Raw genomic sequence first — 20,095 nt, 5'->3', positions numbered from 1 at the left:
CTCCAGGTAGAGGGAACAGCAAATGAAAAGATCTTGAGATGAGAATGTACTTACGTTGTCAGGAGAACAGCAGAGCCAATGTGGCTAGAGCAGGATGAGTAAGTAGGAGAGTGGCAGATGAGGCCAGAGAGGTGGCCAGAGGGCAGATCCCATAAAGCCATGTAGGTCACAGAGAAAATTCTGAATTTTGTTTGAAGTGTGATGAAAAGCCATGAGAGTTGACAGTAGGGGAGGGATATCTGATTCACATTTTAGAAGGATCATTCTGACTGCTTTTCTGAACTGTTGAAGGATAAGTAATACAAGAAGGATGATTTCTAGGGCTGGGGAGTTGAATATACCATTTACTGAGATGGGGACACCAGGGAGGAACAGGTTGGAGAACAGGGAGCCAAAGGTGTTTTTGGTCATGAGATCACTATTAGTCAAGTGGAAATACCAGGTACACTGTGGCTATAAAGTCTGGAGCTCAGGAGAGAGGTCAAAGCCAGAGAGAACTTTGTTTTTGAGAGTTACTAATGGCTGAGACTTGTCAAATTCTCAGGAACAAAATTTCTTTCATATTTGAGAATTTACTGACTCAGTTCTCAGGAATTGGTTCAAATTTATTCCTCCTATGGGTATACTACAGTAACACAATTTATCAATATACACTAACAAGTGATAAATTCTAACCATAAAATTTCAGATGTTAGACTTCAGACTAAGATAAGTGATTTTCATAAATTACCAAGAAAAAGAAATATAGGCCCCAACCTAATACATTCAAAAGTTAATGTAAATTTTATTAGAAGGACAAAGTCTTAGTAAATCTAATGGGTAAAGTACCAGGAATTACATCTATTTCTATTATAGTTTCCTTACTTCTCCCTCCTCTTTTCTTCCTTACCACCTAGAAGCTTAGTCACCAATAAGTTCACAGAGTTAATTATTCATTTTCAAAATAGAATTTATTTTTTAATAAAGAATTAAAATATGGCTGTGAAAGTAGAAAATAATATAGAAAAATATTTAAAATGTGCAACAGTAATTTTAGAGTAAAGACAGTTAAGCACTAGAGTTTATGCTCCACTTCTACTCGAAAGACCAACCAGTATTTTATATATTATTAACTACACCAAAAAAAACATACCTTCTTGCAATTTTAATTAATAGTTATAATTCAAAAACAGGTTTATATACCTCGTCAGGCCCTTTTGAAAGTATAAGTACAAATCTTGGGGATATATTTTTTGAAGTTGATGTTACTTCATAGACTGATAAATCTACTGTCCAAAAGTCACAAGGACTGTTTTTACTAATTCATCCATATAATTAAATCAACATGGAGGAAATATGTATTTTTTGGAAGAAACTAAATGTTATTTTAAAAACAGGACAAAAATATCATCTTTTATTATGTTGGTATAAAAGCTGGTAAATTCGTGTATCCCCAAAGCTTGGTTTCCACCAGATGGGTCTCAAATTCAGACACTAAACACAGATGAAGAAATATCTAATGAATTCTATCCATCCCTTCCCCAAAGTTTTATTTACAATTAAAATATAGGTATTACTTTTATGAAGAACATACAAACAGAAGTGGAAATTGTTTGGGGAAAACAACTGTTCAGGATCATTTGCAGTTTGCAGAATAGGATAATCTTCTCTAGGAAGAATAATGTCAACATAGCAGCACCATATTCACCAGGAATCCCAGAGCCAATGGGTCTATCATGTGGCAGGAAGCCAAACCTTCTGGCTGCTTACAACATCACTCAGCTTCCCTTTAATCTTCAGGAAGTGTCTCTTGAATTCCAATCCATCACCCTGTATTAGAAATGATACCCAAAAATAATGTCAAAGAAAAAAAAACGATTAAGCCATAAAATCAAACTTTCTTTAGTGGTAAGCAGAGACAAATATCCTTAGGTAAATCCAGCTACCATTCCCTTCAAGTCTTCTTACGAAGATCAAATATCCTGGTAGAAGACATAGCTACATAAATAATTCTGACTGGATTTGTGGCCCATCACTATTCCCATCACACTGGGCTCAGAGAGCAGAAGCAATGACATCCTGTCTGTTTCAAGCATTGGTAAAACTATGTTTTAGAAGAATAAATAATGAAAAGAACAAATGTTCACAATATTAAATCAAAAAAACCAAGTTACCACATATTTACAAATGCCATGTATATACAAATATAACACCATTTAAAAAAATCTCTAACTAAGAGTAGTTCCATATAGTATATGCTATAAGTAGGAGGACTACTATAATGAAATATATCAAAAATAAGTCTGTGTCCTCTCTAGATGATAAGATTAAACTTGATTCTTATTTTCTTCTTTATATGTTTTTGTACTTTTAAAATTTCTACAATGAATATGCAATACTTCTTTAAGAATAGCAAAACAAAGCATTTTTTTTTAAAAAATGTGCTCTTCTACATACCTTAGAAAGCCGGAAGTCAACCAAAATCTTCTCATCCATTTCTACCAAATTTACTTTGAAAATCAGTTTATTGTTTCTTCTATCAGTTGTTGATACAGTAACCTAAGTCAATAAAAACAAGATTAAGCTCGATGTGTGGGTAGACAATACTCTAAACAAAAACTATAATCTCAGGTCAATGATACTACTGGAATAAAAATGTGAGAGGTACTTCTACAACAGGAGTAGTGCCAGCTGAAAATCTCACTTGTTCCAAGGACTGTCCGCTGTCAGTGGGTGTGTATGCACCCAACCCAGATCAAGCAATAAACGGGATGCAGCCCCATTACCAGAGATTGAGTCAATGTAACTCTTAGCAACAAGATAAATTTACTATTTCAACAAAATACAACTGAAAGAAGAAAGAGTTGAACAGAATACAAATAGGCTAAGAGGAAAAACAAGATTATAAAAACTTAAAGAAAGAAAAAGAGAGGCCAGATTTGTGGCTGAAAATCTACAGCAGCAATCAGAAAATGGCAAAGGTCTTGAGAGGCCTTTCCTTCCTCTTTCAGTACTTTAGAATATTCCTATGGTCTACAAAGACACCCAGGTTAGATGAGCGACACAAAAAGAACAGCCCAGCCAACAGCCAGCACCAAGACCCCAACATGGATGAGGCCATCTTGGATCACCAGCCACAGTAAAGCCATCAAATGACTACAGCTAGATGAATGAGCTCAAGCAATATTAGAAGATTTACCCAGCTAAACCAAGCTGAAATTACAAAAACATTTGTAGTAATTCTCTCTTCAAGGAATGACTATAAAAATACACAGGTATACCACAATTGTGCAATACTGGTACAACACATCATGTTCTGGGGAAATTAAAGATACTCAACACATCTGAATTAAGCTATTAAACTTCAAAGACAAAGAAAATCTTCAAGGATTCAGGCACAAGGAGTGAATCAAAAAATGATGTCAATGGAAATGGAGAAGTAAGGAACTCCGAAAGCCCATTAACTCAATAAAAGCAATTAAAAAATTGGCAAAAATTGTCAGAATCGACTTTTTCAGGACACTGGAAACTAAAAGCTTTCAGCAACACAGAAGCACTCATATAAAATGGGTGAGACTCAGTAAGAATAGTGAGCTTTCTAACATTGTAACTTACCCTACTCCCATTCCCCACTCCTCAGCTCAATAGTAGCCTTGAAAGTAACAGTCTGCATTCCAGGTACAGGTACAAGTAGCAGCAGAATAAATCTCATTCGCAAATTGTCTTAAGCTGATCTGGCTCCCCGGAAGATCTGCTCAGAACACTTGTCTTTACTTTGCCTGACTGACTAGAACTCATCTTGTGCTAAAGCTGCCACCTGGGAAGCATTTGTCAAAAACATTTACAGGCAAATACTTTAGCATCTGCATACTGAGGCAATAGATAACAGTTGGGGCAAACAACAGATTACTCAAAAAAGCTAGAAGGAAAGGGTGGAGAGTAAGATGTTTTGAAAGATAAGGGCTTTGAAAACCTTTTACATATTCCTGGAAATCTAAAAGGCCACATTGTGCACAGCGCAGTGGACATGCTCAGGAAAGATGTGAGAAGGCCATAAGCTCCACCTCTGGCTGACTGTGAGGCATGGGACAAGGAGGAAGTGAAGGCTAAAGCAGAGCTTTCAACTGCCTGGCTGAGTATTAAAGGCATGCCCCAACTCACACAGAACCTCTCTGAAAAAACTAGGAGATATTTTAGTTCCAAGAATTTAAGGAACACTGTCCAATCATTAGCTGACTTCCAAGCTAGCAAAAGATTTCAGAGGCTATACACAACAAGGAATACAGACTTTACAAAATGAGATCAGAAAAGTCACCAAACAATCAACAACTACATCAAGTGTCAACAATAACAAACCCCAGGAAAAGGGGAAACTCTGATTTCCAGAGTTGTCACATTATAATATTCAAAATGTCCAGTTTTCAATAAAAAAAGGACAAAATGAGGCTCGTCTAGTGGCATAGTGGTTGGGTTTGCACACTCCACTTCAGCAGACCAGGGTTCATGGGTTCAGATCCCAGGTGTGGACCTGGCACTGCTCATTGGGCCATGCTGTGGCAGCATCCCACATAAAATGGAGGAGGATTGGCACAGAAGTTGGCTCAGGGCCAATCTTCCTCACCCAGAAAAAAAGAACAAGGCACATGGAGGAACAAGAAAATATGGCCCATAGAGGAAAAAAGCAATCAACAGAAACTCTTGCTAAGGAACAGAGAGAAATAAGAATGAAAAGAAATGAACAGAGCCTAAGAGGCCTGTGGGACATTATCAAATGTATCAGAACATGCATAATGTTAAGTTCCAGAGTGGTAGGAGAAAAAGGGGCAAACAAATATTTGAAAACATGGCCAAAAACTTTCAAAATTTGATGGAAAATGATCTACACATCCAGGAGGCTAAATGAACTCCAAATAGGATAAAATGAAAGAGATCCACACTGAGATACATCATATTCAAACTGTTGAAAGACAGTGACAAAGACAGAATCTTGAAAGCAGCAAGAGAGAAGTGACACATCATGAACAACCGATACTTAATAATATTAACAGCAGATTTCTCATCAGAAACCATGGAAGCCAGAAGGCAGTGGGATGACATATTCAAAGTGCTGAAAGAAAAACTGTCAAGCAAGAATTCCATATCTGGCAAAACTATCCACTAAAATTGAAAGAGAAATCAGGACATTCCCAGTTAAAATCTGAAAGAGTTTAAAACTACCAGACCTGCCCACAAAGAAAAGCTAAAGGAATCCTTCAGGTTAAAATGAAAGGACACTAAATAGTAACTGAAATCCACACAAAGAATACTGGTAAAGGGAAATTTATATAGGTAAATACAAGACAATGTTAATGAATTTTTTGTTAGTAACTCCTACTTTTTTTTCCTACCTAATTTAAAAGACAATCACATAAAGCAATAATTATAAATCTATCTTGATGGGTACACAATGCATGAAGTTGTAATTTGTGACAGTAACAGCATAAAAAGGGAGCAGAGCTACATAGAAGCAAAGTTTTATGTACAATTGAAATTAAGTTAGTAGTACTCCTAACTAGATTATTATAAACTAAGATATTTGCAATTCTTAGGGCAAAAAGAGTAAAATAAATGAAAAAGGATTTTAAATGGTACACTAAAAAATATCTATTGAAAAAAAAGGAAGTAATGGGAAAAGTGAGGAATAAAAAAGACGTAAGGATGTAAGATATAGTAGTCCCCCCTTATCTGTGGTTTCACCTTCCACAGTTTCAGTTACCAGTGGTCAACCTCAATCCAAAAACATTAAATGGAAAATTCCAGAAATAATTCATAAGTTTTAAATTGTGCGCCATTCTCAGTAGTGTGATTAAATCTCATGTTGTCCTTCTCCATCATGCCCAGGACATTAATTATCCCTTTGTGTAGCATATCCACACTGTATACTCTACCCATCCATTCGTCACTTAGTAGCTGTCTCAGTTATCAGATCGACAGTTGCAGCATCGCAGTGCTTGTGTTCAGGTAACCCTTATTTTACTTAATAATAGCCCCAAAATGTAGGAGTAGTGATGCTGGCAATTCAGACATAGTAAAGAGAAATCATAAAGTGCCTCCTTTAAGTGAAAAAGTGAAAGTTCCCAACTTAATAAGGAAAGAAAAAACTCATATGCTGAGGCTGCTAAGATCTATAGTAATTTTTACCGCAATATATTATAATTTTTTTGTTTTATTAGTTGTTAATCTCTTACTGCACTTAGTTTATAAATTAAACTTTATCATAGGTATGTATGTATAGGAAAAAACATAGCTATGTATAGGATTCCATAATATCCACAGTTTCAGACATACACTAGGGATCTTGGAACATAACCCCCATGGATAAAGGGAGACTACTGTATGAGAAAAATAGCAAAAAGGCAGAAATAAGTCATTCCTTATCAGTAATCACATTAAATGTAAATGGATTGAGCTCTCCAATTAAAAGGCAGAGAAAACAAATTTAGAAAACATAATCCTATAAATATATGCTGTCCATAAGAGATTTTAGGTTCAAAGACACAAATAGGTTGAAAATAAAAGGAAGAGAAAAAGTAGGCCATGCAAACTATGACCAATACAGAGCTGGAGTGGCTCTACTAATGTCAAACGAAATAGATTGTAGCAAAAATTTTTGCAAGAGGCAAAGAAGGACATTATATAATGTTAAAGGGGTCAATACATCAAGAAAACATAGCAATTATAAACAAATGTTTACCTGGTACCCAAACTCCAAAATTTATTAGGTAAAAGCTGACAGAACTAAAGTAAGAATTAAAGTTCAGCAGTAACAGTTGAAGAGTTTAATACTCCACTCTCAATAACGGATATAAAAATTAGACAAAGATAAACAAGGAAATAAAAGATGTGAACAACACTATAATGCAACTGAACCTAACAAATATACATAGAACACTTCACCCAACAGCAGCAGAATACACATTCTTCTTAAGAACACAAGAAACATTCTCCAGTACAGACTATACGTTAGGAAACAAAACAAGTCTCAATAAATTTAAAATGACTGAAATAATAAACAAAACATAGAATAGAAAAACAGAAAAATCAAAGAAAGCAAAAGTTACTTCTTTGAAAAGATAAACAAAATTGACAACACTTTAGCCAAACTGATCAAGAAAAAAAGAGAGAAGACTCAAATTACTAAAATTAGGAATAAAAGTAGGATCTTACTACCAACCTTACAGAATTTAAAAGGATTATACTATGAAAAATTGTATGTCAACAAATTAGATAACCTAGATGAAATGTACAAATTCCTAGAAACACACAAAATCCCAAAACTGACTCAAGAGGAAATAATAAATCTAAATAGATCTGTAACAGGGGTTGGCCCAGTGGCAAAGTGCTTAAGTTCGCACATTCTGCTTCGGTGGGCCAGGGTTCACCAGTTCACATCCCGGGTGCAGACATGGCACCATTTGGCAAGCCATGCTGTGGTAGGCGTCCCACATACAAAGTAAAGGAAGATGGGCATGGATGTTAGCTCAGGGCCAGTCTTCCTCAGCAAAAAAGGAGAGGATTGGCAGGAGATGTTAGCTCAGGGGTAATCTTCCTCAAAAAAATAATAAAAATAAAAAAATAGAAAATAAAAAGATAAAATGTTCTACATAAAATAAACAAACAAATAAATAAATAAGTAAATAGATCTATAACAAGTGAAGATATTGAGTCAGTTACCGAAAAATCCCCAACAAAGAAAAAGCCCAGGACCAGATGGCTTCACTGAGAATTCTACCAAAAGTTTAAAGAATTAGTACCAATTCATCTTAAATTCTTCCAAAAAAATAGAAGAGGAGGGAACACTTTCCAACTTGTTCTATGAGGCCAGTATTACCTTGATACCAAAATCAAACAAAGACATCCCCAAAAAACTACAGAACCAATCCCTTTTAAACAGAGTAAAAAAAATCTTCAACAGAGCCAAGCCTGATTGCCTAATGGTTAAAGTTAGTTGCACTCCACTGCGGAGGCCTGGGTTCGGTTCCCAGGCGTGGAACCACACCACTTGTCTGTTAGTAGCCATGCTGTGGCAGCGGCTCACATGGAAGAACTAGAAGGACTTACAACTAGAATATACAACTAGGTACTGGGGCTTTGGGGAGAAAAAAGAGAGAGGAAGATAAGCAATAGATGTTAGCTCAGGGCAAATCTTTCCCAGGAAAAAAAATCCTCAACAAATACTGGCAAACTGAATCTATCAACACACTAAAAGGATTATGCACCACAACCAAGTGGAATTTATCCCAGGAATGCAAGTTGATACAAAATATGAAAATCAATTAATATACCCTATTATCAAAGGAGAAAAAGGGAAAAGTAAAAAATCCCACAAGATCATCTCAATAGATGCAGAAAAAGCATTTGAAAAAATACAACATTTTTTCTTAATAAAAACACTCAAACTGAAAATACAAAGTTCTTCTACCTGATAAATGGCATGTATAAAAAATCCACAGGGGGGCCAGCCTGGTAGCACAGCAGCTAAGTTTGCGCGCTCTGTTTCCACGACCTAGGGTTCACTGTTTTGGCTTCTGGGCACTGACCTACTCACTGCTTATCAAGCCATGCTGAGGTGGCATACCACATATATAGTAGAGGAAGATGGGCAAAGATATTAGCTCAGGGCCAACCTTCCTCAAAAAAACCCCACAGCTAACATTATGCTTAATGGTAAAAGACCGAAAAGTTTTCCCCTAAGATCAGGAACAAGAAAAGGATGTCTGCTCTCACCACTTCTGTCCAACAGAATGCTGGAAGTTCCAGCCAGTGCAATAAACCAGAAAAAAGAAATGAAAATATCCAAATTGGAACGGAAGAAGTAAAACTATCTCTATTTGCAAATAACATGGTCTTATATATAGAATACCCTAAAGAATCTGCATACAAACTACTAGAACTAATAAACAATTTCAGCAAATTTGCAAGATACAAATCAACTTATAAAAATATGCAAAAAAAGGTGTATATCTACAAACTAGCAATGAACAATTCAAGAATGAAATTTTTAAAATTCCATTTACAATAACATCAAAAAGAATAAAATCTTAGGAGTAAATTTAGCCAAAGAAGTGCAAGATTTGAACACTTAAAACTACAAAATATTCTTTAAAGAAATTAAAGAAGACCTAAATAAATGGAATACATCCCAGGTTAACGGATTGGAAGACTTAATATTACTAAAATGGAAATACTCCCCAAATTAACCTACAGATTCATGGTAATCCCTATCAAAATTCCAAATGCCTTTTCTGCAGAAACAGACAAGCTAATCCTAAAATTCAGATAGAAATGCAAGTGACCATAAACAGCCAAAACAATCTTGAAAAAGACAAACAAACTTAGAAGATTCACACTTTCCAATTTCAAAATTTCCCACAAAACTATAGTAATCAAAACAGTATGGTACTGGAATAAACAAAGACATATAGATCAATAGAATAGAACTGAGAGTCCAGAAATAAACCAATATAGCTATAGCCAATTTATTTTGCAGACCACCCAATGGAGAAAGAATAGTCTTTTCAACAAATAGTGCTGGAAAAACTGAATATACACATGTAAAAGACAGAATTTGGACCCCTACCGCACATCACACACAAAATTAACTCAAAATAGATGAAAGACATGTAAGAGCTAATCCTATAAAACAATCAGAAGGAAACAAAGGTGTAGATCTTCACGATCTTGGATCAGGCAACAGTTTCTTAAATTTGACATCAAAAGCATAAGCAACAAAAGAAAAAACAGATAAATTGAAATTCATCAAAATTAAAAATTTTTGTGGGGCAAAGGACATTAACAAAAAAAGTGAAAACAATGGGAGAATTTTCTCTCACAGAATGGGAGAAAATATTTACAAATAAGATATCTAACAAGGGTCTAGTGTAGATTAAGAACTCTTACAACTCAATGGTAAAAAGAGAAACAACCCAGTTAAAATATGGTCAAAGGATTTGAATGGCTATTTCTCTATGGAAGATATATAAATGGCCAATAAGCATGTGAGAAAATGGTCAACATAATTAGTAATTAGGGAAATGCAAATCAAAAGCACAATGAAATAACACTTCCTACACAAAGATAGCTATAATCAAAAAAACAGACAATAAGAAGGGTTGACAAGGATGTGGGGAAACTGGGACTCTCATACATTGCTGGTGAGAATGTAAAATGGTGCAGCTGCTTTGGAAAACCACTAGGCAGCACCTCAAAAAGTTAAACATATGCCATAAAAATTAAAACTAAAATTAAAAAAGAAAAGTTAAACATAGAGTTAGCATATGCCCTAGCAATTCCATCTGTAGATATATACCTAAGAAATTGAAAACATATTGTTATAGGCTGAATCGTGTCCCCTCAAAATTCGTATGTTGAAGCCCTAAACCCCAGTACGTCAGAATGTGACTGTATTTGGAGATAGGGCCTTTAAAGAGGTAATTAGGTTAAAATAAGACCTAGGTTAGGTTAAAATAGGTGGGTCCTAATCTAATCTGACTGGTGTCTTTTGTAAGAAAAGGAAATTAGGATACAGAGAGAGACAGATACCAGGGATGCGTGTACACAGAGGAAAGACCGTAAGAGAAGGCAGCAAGAGGGTGGCTATATGAAAGCCAAGGAGAGACCTCAGAGGAAATCAATCCTGCCAGTACCTTGATCTTGGACTTCAGTCTCTAGAACTGTGAGAAAATAAATTTCTGTTGTTTAAGACACCCTGTCTGTGGTATTTTGTTATGATAGCCATGACAAACAAAAACACATGTTCAAATAAAAACTTGTAAAAGAATGTTCACAGCAGCATTATTCATAATAGCCAAAACGTGGAAACATCCCAAATGTCCATCAACAGACAAGTGGATAAAAAAAATGTAGTCTATCCATACAATGGAATACTATTCACCTATAAAAAGGGATAAAAGTACTGATAAATGCTATAACATAGATTAACCTTGAAAACATTATGCTAAGTAAAAGAAGACAGGCACAAAGAGCCACATATTATACAATTCCATTCATAAGAAATGTCCAAAATAAGCAGTCCATAGAGACAAAAACTAAATTAGTGGTTGCCAGGGAATGAAGGGAGGGAGGAACGAGGAGTGACTGCTAATTAGTATTGAGTCTATTTTGCGGGCAATGGAATGTTCTGGAATTAAATGGTGATAGTTGCACAACCTTGTGAATATACTGAAAACCACTGAATTATACACTTTAAAATGGTTAAAGTGATGATTTTTATGTTATCTGAATTTTATCTCAATAAATCTACCTTAAAAAAAAATAAATTATCTATACAAGTGACAGGAAAATCAGGCTGGCCTCAGATTTCTGCAGAGTAACATTTTCCCATAACTTTTAATTTTGAAAGCTTACACATCTACAGAAAAATTGAAAGAATCGTAGAATAAATAACCATATACCCTCCCTTTATCAAACTAGATAAGTATACATTTACTTATGTGATTGTTTTTTACTATTTAAAGTAAGCTACAGGGCCAGCCTCACGGCCAAGTGGTTAAGTTGGTGCGCTCCGCCTTCAGAGGCCCAGGGTTTCACCGGTTCGGATCCTGGGCGCAGACATGACACCGCTCATCAGGCCACGATGAGGCAGTGTCCCACATGCTACAACTAGGAGGAGCCACAACTAAAAATATACAACTATGTACTGGGGGGGATTAGGGGAGAAAAAGCAGGGGGGAAAAAAAAAGAAGATTGGCAACAGTTGTTAGCTCAGGTGTCAATCTTTAAGGAAAAAAAAAAGTAAGTTACAAACGGCATCACTTCACTTCAACATGTCTCTCCTACGAATGAAGACATTCCCCTACAAAACCACAATATTATGATTACATGCAAGAAATTTGACACTGATACAAAAATATTATCTAATATAAAACCCATATTCAAATTTCCCCAATTGTTCCAATAACATGCTTTATAGCTTTTTTTCTTTAAATCCATGATCTACTGAAAGATCATGCATTGCATTATTTATCAGGTCTCTTTAGTCTCTTTTAATAGAGAGTATTCTCCTCTGTTTGTTTTTCATGATGTTAAGATTTTTGAAAAGCCTAAAGTCAGATTAGAATGTCAATGTTATAAATATGCTATGATAATATAAACAACAAAAATTGGTAGGTAGGAGCAGTGGAGATGGAAGTGTGAGATTGTTAATATATTCCTCTTTCACAGAAAGAAGTCAATTGCTATTGTTACATTTTAAGTATACATAGTTTTTATGAAAATAACATGAGTCTCTTAATATTTTTAATAACCTTAGAGATGTCTTTTAAGAAATATTATTTCTTAAGGTAAAGAAAACACTTAAATTCCTTCAACTTCAATTGTTTCTTTTTCAAATTGAACTAATTACTTTATATTTTTAAAATATACTGATAATGACAGTTTTTTACTCAAATATTTAAATTTTTCCTCAGGAAAAAATATAATGAAAATCAGTGAAACATACCTGATTCATACAACTCTTCTTCCATTGATAGCCCAATTTCTCACAAGTCTCTTTCAGGCATTGGTAAGATTTGTCTGCATCCAATTTGGTAAAAAATCGTGTCATTCTTTTGACCAAGCGCTGCCAGGGGTTCTATGTGTCAAATAAAGAAAAGCTGATATATGATATCTGACATCACCAAAAGCAGTCATATCATAGCTATTTAGTCTGAAAATTCTTTTCCGTGACTTAAGATTCTTAACACATGAAGGTCTCCTTCAATTCTCTCTTGTCAAAAAAAATCTGTACAAATTAAAGTGTTAATACTATATTTCTAAGATTTATACATTAAGAAAAAAAGACCTAAAGACAATAAAAAATAAAGGGCTTCCATAATTTATTTGAAAAACCGAATTTCCTTACCTGTGAGGATCCTGGAGTACCAAGTAACTGACTATTCAGAAGCATATGATCAGGACATGTGGGCTGGGAAAAACTGATCCCCTGTACCAGTTTATCAATGTATGAAGGGCTGGTGTCCCATAAGGAAAGACCTGTCCGCGGTTCTGGCTGGGAACTGGAGTACTTCACATTTTCTTCACTGAGGCATTAAGATATGGAGAAAAACATATCTTTAAATGAAATCTGTCAGGCCCTTCTTATATCGCATTACCATTCTCACACTGATAAAAATTACATTCATTATTAAGAAAAAATATATACATGTATTATTTTTCATTCAACAACTACTTGATCTTTATTAATTAATCTTACCTTGAAGCAGCATGTCCTGGAGAAAAGTCCAAATTGGATTGAATGTGCTTAGAGAATCCACTAGGAGACTCTGATACACCACCTGAACTAACTCGGGGCCTCTTTGCCCCTAAAAAAGAAAACATTAATACACAAATGCTTTCAAGTCTTCTATGCAAAAATTTTTTAACTCAAGTAGCAACTTGAAGAAGTAAAACCACATCTAAATCCATTTATTTAAAACAAAACATTTATATGACAAATAGCGGCTCTTCCTACATGATTTTATGAGAAATGTGGTCATTATGAACCTACTAGGAGGACTCACTATGGTGATACCATTTACGGTATCAGAACAATATTCTGTGAAGACAGAGAGACCTAGCTAAAGGATCAAAACTTCTTATAATAGAAAATAATTTATGATAATGGCAATGAACATTATGAATCTGCACTATCTACCACTCTTTGCCCTCTTGGAAAAGCTTTACCAAGAATAATCATTATACAGAAAATGATGTGACTATAAATTCACAGTTACTACCCTCAGCTGGATCCTCAACACTGACAGTCAATTCCTATGTTTCTCTAGTCAGTTTTCTCTCCCTCTCTCCACAATCATTGTTTTAAAACTTCTACACTTTTGTCAAATTCCCAAGACCATCTTCCAGCACCTCATCACTCATCATATGATACTATCTCCCATTTCACAAAGAAAACCCCATTCCATAAATTGGGGTTTGCTCACAAGCAAAGAAAATTTCATAACTCCCTCACTTGCCACTACCAAATTTGCTAATTTACTTGCATTCCTACCTATTCTCTCCTCCCTACCATCTCCCAACAAACATTCATTCCTCTACTTGTATTTGAACCCACACCCTCCCTTCTCCTCAGAGATCTAGATGCTCTCTTACTCCCTCTCTCAGACTTTCAGCTTCTTCCTCTCAGCTGGATCTATCCTGAAACCATTTAAACATGCTTAGGTTTAGCCAACCATTTTATTTAGCAATTTATTCATTTGAATATTTTTTTTTTTTTTTTTTTTTAGATTTTTTTTTATTTTTTCCTTTTTCTCCCCAAAGCCCCCTGGTACATAGTTGTGTATTCTTCGTTGTGGGTTCTTCTAGTTGTGGCATGTGGGACGCTGCCTCAGCGTGGTCTGATGAGCAGTGCCATGTCCGCGCCCAGGATTCGAACTAACGAAACACTGGGCCGCCTGCTGCGGAGTGCGCGAACTTAACCACTCGGCCACGGGGCCAGCCCCTCATTTGAATATTTTATTGAGCCTATTATGTATAGGCTAGTAAGATAGAAGAAACAGTACGTTCGCATTCTGATGAGAAATATTCAGCAGAGAGTGATAAATTAATGATGCAGGAGAAAGAGAGAAGAATTGCTAGACAATGGCCCTGAGTAGGCAAAAGAGAACTGAGTCTAGTGCATAAGGCAAAGACTTGGCTTATATCTGGAGCAATTTATCCATAGCAACAGGGGAAAAAGCAGAGTATATGAGCATAGAGGCAGTTGGGTGGGTGGGTAGAGATGGTTGTGGGAACTTGTGGAAGTTCCCTTGTGATAGTTTCTATTTCCCAGTGAAACAGGAAGTACTGTCACCAACTGAGATTGAGGATGGGGAAGGAGGAATTAGAAGTTGAAGAGAAAAGAAAAGGTATAAAAAGGTGATTTAGGAGAGCAGGGTTGTGAAAGAAGTGGGGAAATGCATTATGATTGCCTGGTGCAATTAAGGGCCCACTTGAGATCAGTGATGCTGAATTTGAAGTGAACACTGTTGTGAGTTTTTCTCTAGCTGTGATTAGATGTGCAGGTATAGTGTACAATAGGCAGAAAACTGGATTAAATTTGAGTTAGCTTTTTCACTGTAAGTATGATAAAGAGAGAATGGGGCAAGGAAGTTGAAGATGAATGCAAAGAAGTCATTATAATGATCGACTTTGGGATTTTAAAAGAGGATGGAACTCAGGATCTAGGAGGTGGCAGATAAGAGATAGTGAAAAGGTAGTAGAATTAATGGATTGTAAGTCTGGGTAAGGTCAAAGAATTGTTGGAGTCAGGGTACTAGAGAAAGGAAGCCAAAAAAAAATATGCTGGTGGTCAGAGTAGTATGCATGAAGAGAAGATCACTAGAAGAGAGAAGGTCAATGACATGTGAGGTCAGGATATTGGAAAGATCATCCAAATGAATATTTAAATCACCAAGAATCATGACAAAAATTATGTCAAGAGTTGTGCTGGAGAGAGTGACAGTGTGGCAGGAATTTTACTTTAGGGTTCAGAAGTTGATTATACAAGGAAAGAATAGTGGGTGGTTGAGTCTGATAAATATGAGACTCAAAATGGAGGGGAGAGGAATGTGGGGGGAAAAAGGAGAAAGCAACAATAAAGAACAAGGAGGATGCCTGTCCCACTCCCAGATCAAAGGTACAAGGGTGTGGGAAAGAAAACATCTACCGCTTAAGAGGAAGCAGTGTCCTCAGGGGAGAGCTGGATTTCAATTAGAACAAGGTGAAAAGTAAAAGAAACATTCAGAGAAGAGTTAAAAATTCCTCATTCATCTCCAGCTATTGTCCTCTCCTCCCATTCACAGCCAAACTTCTTCAATGAGCTGTGTATACTTTGCTTCTTCACCTCTCTTTTAGACTACAATCACTGTACTCTAGAATTTATTCCCAACTCTCCACCAAAACTGTTCCTCCCAAGATCATGAATAAGTGCCATATCACGGAATCCACTGGATAAATTTTTAGGCTTCATGTTATTAATTCACTTAACAGTATCTGCCACTGTCATGCATTTTCTTCTCTTAGCCTCAATACTCCACATTCTCTGATCTTTCTCCCATCTCTCTGGCTACTTTTCTGTTTCCCTGGCCCCCACCTACCACTTAAATGTTGGTATTCCTTAAAATTTCATACGCTCAATTTCATCTACGACCATTGTTTACATTAGCATCCATTTGCAGAAAACACCTAAATCGACATCTCAAGCCTCACACACACACATACACACGCCCCATTGGACAGTTTTACTTAACTTCTCAAATTCAACACGTCCAGAATCAAATAAAATTTTCCCCAAAATCTGTTTTTCCTCCTGAGTTACATCCCAATAAATGGTATCACCATTTATATAGTTGTTCAAACCAGAAAGGAGTCATCATTGATTCCTCATTCTCCTTCATCTTCCACATATAAACAATCACCAGTCCTATCATTTCTAGTTCTTAAATCTCTTTGGAATATATCTCCTTTCCAATCCAGTCACCAACCTGGTCCAGGTTACCACCTTCTCACATCTAGGATCAACAACAATTTTTTTACAAGTAGCCAGAAAGATCTTTTAAAACCAAATATATGATCATGTCATTTCCTTGCTTAAAGGTTTCTCCAGTGGCCTTAAGTTATAAAGCCCAAAATCCTTAACATGGCTTATAAGGTCCCCCTCCACAGCTTGGTCACTAACTACCTCTCTGGCCTCACCTCAAACCTCTCTCCCTTCTCTAGTCACTCATTTACTCAACAAACATTTACTGAGTGCCTATGATGTACCACACACTGTGCTAACCACTGATGACACAATGAACAAGCCAGACATGGTCCACACCATACTGGCCTTCTTTCAAGTTCCTCAAATGCACCACTTTCTAAACTCCAAGACATTCCAAATGCTGCTTCCTCTGTTCAGAGTCTGCTACTCATCTTGTTAGTACTCAACTGGCTAGCTCTCCTTTAATCTTCAAATCTTAGATTTAATGGGATTTCCTCAGGAAGACAAGCTTTCTCTGTCACTTCAGACTTGGTTAAACTCTTAACTATAGTACCCTGATTTCCCACTTTATAATTATTAATAAACATACAATTATTTTTATATTTGTCCTTGATATTAGTCATTCTAATCTCCACGAGGACAGAGACCTATCTTGTACTCTTGACTTGTAATACTGACGTTGCAAGTACCTTTTCTTTCACAGAAAAAATACTTGCATTTTAAGGATATTACCTTTCTTGAGTGGTTTGTTGTACCATCTATCTTTTTTGATGTCTGGGATGGTAATCCTTACTGATGGATTCTCAACTAGGATTTTATGCAGTAAAGCTGAAAACAAAACATTAAGACAACATTTACAAAAGAGTCATGCACATTAGAAAAGCCCACAGCCTGTGATACAGAACACATTCTCTACTCATCTCTTTACAAGCAAATATTATTTCTGGGGAAGAGAAAGAATAAAGCTACTAATTTATTGCTTTAGTTTCATGCAGTTTTCCTTTTCTACTGTCTGTATCTTAGAATATTCTTCCCAGATCTGATTCTTAGTTGTTTCAAATAAGAACAAGAGCCAGGTGGAAATGTTTCTCCCTATGTGACAACATTAACAAAAAATACAAAACCTTCCTATCCATTTTCAATACCAAACTCATTGTTCCAATATGTCACATTAAATCCTCATTCACACAGTTTTACAAGGAAAATCTACTTTCCAAAAACTTTTTAGGAGATAGCAATACAAGCAACCATCATCCTAAGGTATCTTAATTATCTTGATAAAAAATGCATACATCTCCCAGCACCAAACCATTTTCTAACGGACCAAAGATTTAAATGAAAAAATGGAGCCATGTAAACATAGGGAATTTTTTTCTAATGTTAGGAATACAAAAGACCTTTCCAAACATGAAAATATAATCAGAGACCACAAAGGACAAGATAATAGATTTGAATAAATAAAAATATAAAACTTCTTCATATCAAAATAGCATAAACAAAATAAAAATACATAACAAATCGTGAAAAATATTTGTCACAAATGTAAAGATCTGATGACATTAATGTTTTAAAAAAAAAACCTCATAAAGTAATAAAACTTCCCTACAAAAAGTGAGCAAAATAGACAATCCACAAAAATAAGACAAAAAGCTAATAAATATATACTGGATATACAACCTCAATGGTACTAAATTTAAAATAAAAATAAGAAATAGCAAGTGTATTTTTTAAAGGCCTATTAGACTAGTCAAATATTTTTAAAAAAATATAAACCAATGAGATGGTGATGAAATGGTATAGACTTTCGAGAAGCAATTTGGCAAGTGAATCATAACAATTAAAAACTACATACATCCTTCACCCTGTAGTTCCACTTCTGGGGATTTTTTTTAATTAAATAATTTAAAGGTATGTACATTACTTGGATGATCACCATTATCTCTTTTATAACAGTGAAAAATTAGAAAAAATCTAAATCTCTAACAAAGTGAATGGGATAAGTATAGTGAGGCATATCCACATAGCAGAATACCATCACAGCTTTTAAAAACAATGATGTAGACCTGCAGTTACAGTCATGGAAAACGACCACAAAGCATTAACACACAAAAAACAGGTTATAAAACAGCATGTGTAGTGTGATCTCATTTTTTATAAAAACACAAACTTATAACTAATATACATATATAAGAAACATATATTAAATGTTTTTACAACAAAGTGTAGAAGCACATATCAAAATACTAAAAGAAGCTGTTTCTGAGTGCTAGGCTTATAGGGTTGGTTTAAAAAAAAATTTTATTATTATGTTCTAATTTATCTGAAAGGATCATGGATTATTTACACGATTGTTTCAAAATTAAAAAGAAAAAAAAGTAAGAGAAAAATTCAAACAGCATTAGGCTTCATTACCCAAGAAATCAGTACTTTCAATCAAGATAAACAAGTTACCTAGAGGAGCAGAATCAATTTTTTTCCAAGGGTTGAGGTATGTTTTTTTTTCTTTCCAATCAGAATATTCCTGACAACTGTCACTGGGCTGGTCCCACGGCAATTCTAAGAAAGAAGTTAAGTCCCCAATATCTGAGTGTTCACAATATTATACAGTAAAGATTTTAAGGGATAATAATCAATTATACAAATCCATTAAAAGTTCCCTCCAAATTAATTCAATATGGTTTTCAAACTAAGAATGCAACTCACAAAAATTTTAGAGGCACTTCAAAGATGGATGAACCACTTCCTGCCCTACTCTTTCCAAAAGTATTCACATGAATCATAAAAGAGATAGCTATTGAGATATTTCATTTATTAGCTATACATACCTGATTTTTAAAAACGTTTGGGATTAAAAATTCCAACTTATAAATAAGTTACTATCAAAATACTATCATATAAATATGGATTCCCTTGGTTTATTTCATTTATTTTGGTCTAACAAATCTGGCTTTCCATAGGACAGGAGTTTTATCATGATTAAATAGTTCTTACCTCCAGCCAACATTGCAGTAAGTACTATTCCACAGGACCAAACATCAACTGGTTCTGCATGAAATTCTTTTCTCTTTAGGAGTTCTGGAGCAACATAAGGTAAAGTACCACACATCTTGTTCAATAAACGTTCACGATTATTATGCCGAAACACTGTCGCCAAGCCAAAGTCAGAGATTTTGAGGTTATCTAAACCAAAGGAAAAAAGAACGGCACTAGATAAAAATGTTTTGTAAATAGATATAACTAAAGGAATTAAGTTTTATTAGAAAACCCCTGGTGTTACTTAAGATTTGTAGAACTTCTCTACCATAAAATGATCAAAAAGAAATTTAAAAAAAGAAGAAATAAAAGACATCATCATCTAGCCATAACTGGAAAAAGGCCTCATTGCTTCTATTAATTTAAGAGAAATAGCATTAATACACAAAACAATTTGGCCCAGGTTACAGAAAGATACTGGAGTCAAAAGGGGCTGCCCTTCTCAAAAAGGGCGCTCCAGACTTAGGCTGAAAGCAGAGCTAACTCCTTCTTCAGACTGAGCAGAGGGCAGAAAGGAAACATCAATAATATACTAGGCACAACTTTCTCAGAGGCAAACAAACT

General features: G+C 35.3%; 1 protein-coding gene across 3 annotated transcripts in view; it reads right to left on the bottom strand.

Moving 5' to 3' along the window:
- Nucleotides 1-910: 910 nt before the first annotated feature.
- CHEK1 (checkpoint kinase 1) overlaps nt 911-20,095 on the bottom strand; it is a 30,187-nt gene continuing 11,002 nt past the window's right edge. For 2 of the 3 annotated variants that reach the window (XM_046685181.1, XM_046685182.1), the window contains exons 6-13: nt 19,490-19,678; nt 18,950-19,054; nt 17,231-17,326; nt 13,232-13,340; nt 12,881-13,058; nt 12,479-12,610; nt 2,437-2,538; nt 912-1,809 (exon numbers count right to left, since the gene is read on the bottom strand). In XM_046685181.1, the coding sequence (XP_046541137.1) occupies nt 1,714-1,809; nt 2,437-2,538; nt 12,479-12,610; nt 12,881-13,058; nt 13,232-13,340; nt 17,231-17,326; nt 18,950-19,054; nt 19,490-19,678 (1,007 nt within the window). In that variant the 3' untranslated portion in view covers nt 912-1,713. Of the gene's footprint in view, nt 1,810-2,436; nt 2,539-12,478; nt 12,611-12,880; nt 13,059-13,231; nt 13,341-17,230; nt 17,327-18,949; nt 19,055-19,489; nt 19,679-20,095 lie in introns of all 3 variants that reach the window. The other variant, XM_046685183.1, reaches the window with a different exon arrangement.

The sequence above is a fragment of the Equus quagga genome, chromosome 14 (assembly GCF_021613505.1).
Source record: "Equus quagga isolate Etosha38 chromosome 14, UCLA_HA_Equagga_1.0, whole genome shotgun sequence".
Classification (NCBI taxonomy): Eukaryota; Metazoa; Chordata; class Mammalia; order Perissodactyla; family Equidae; genus Equus; species Equus quagga.
Note: the sequence above shows the minus strand (reverse complement) of the source record. Positions and strands in the feature narration are given on the sequence as shown.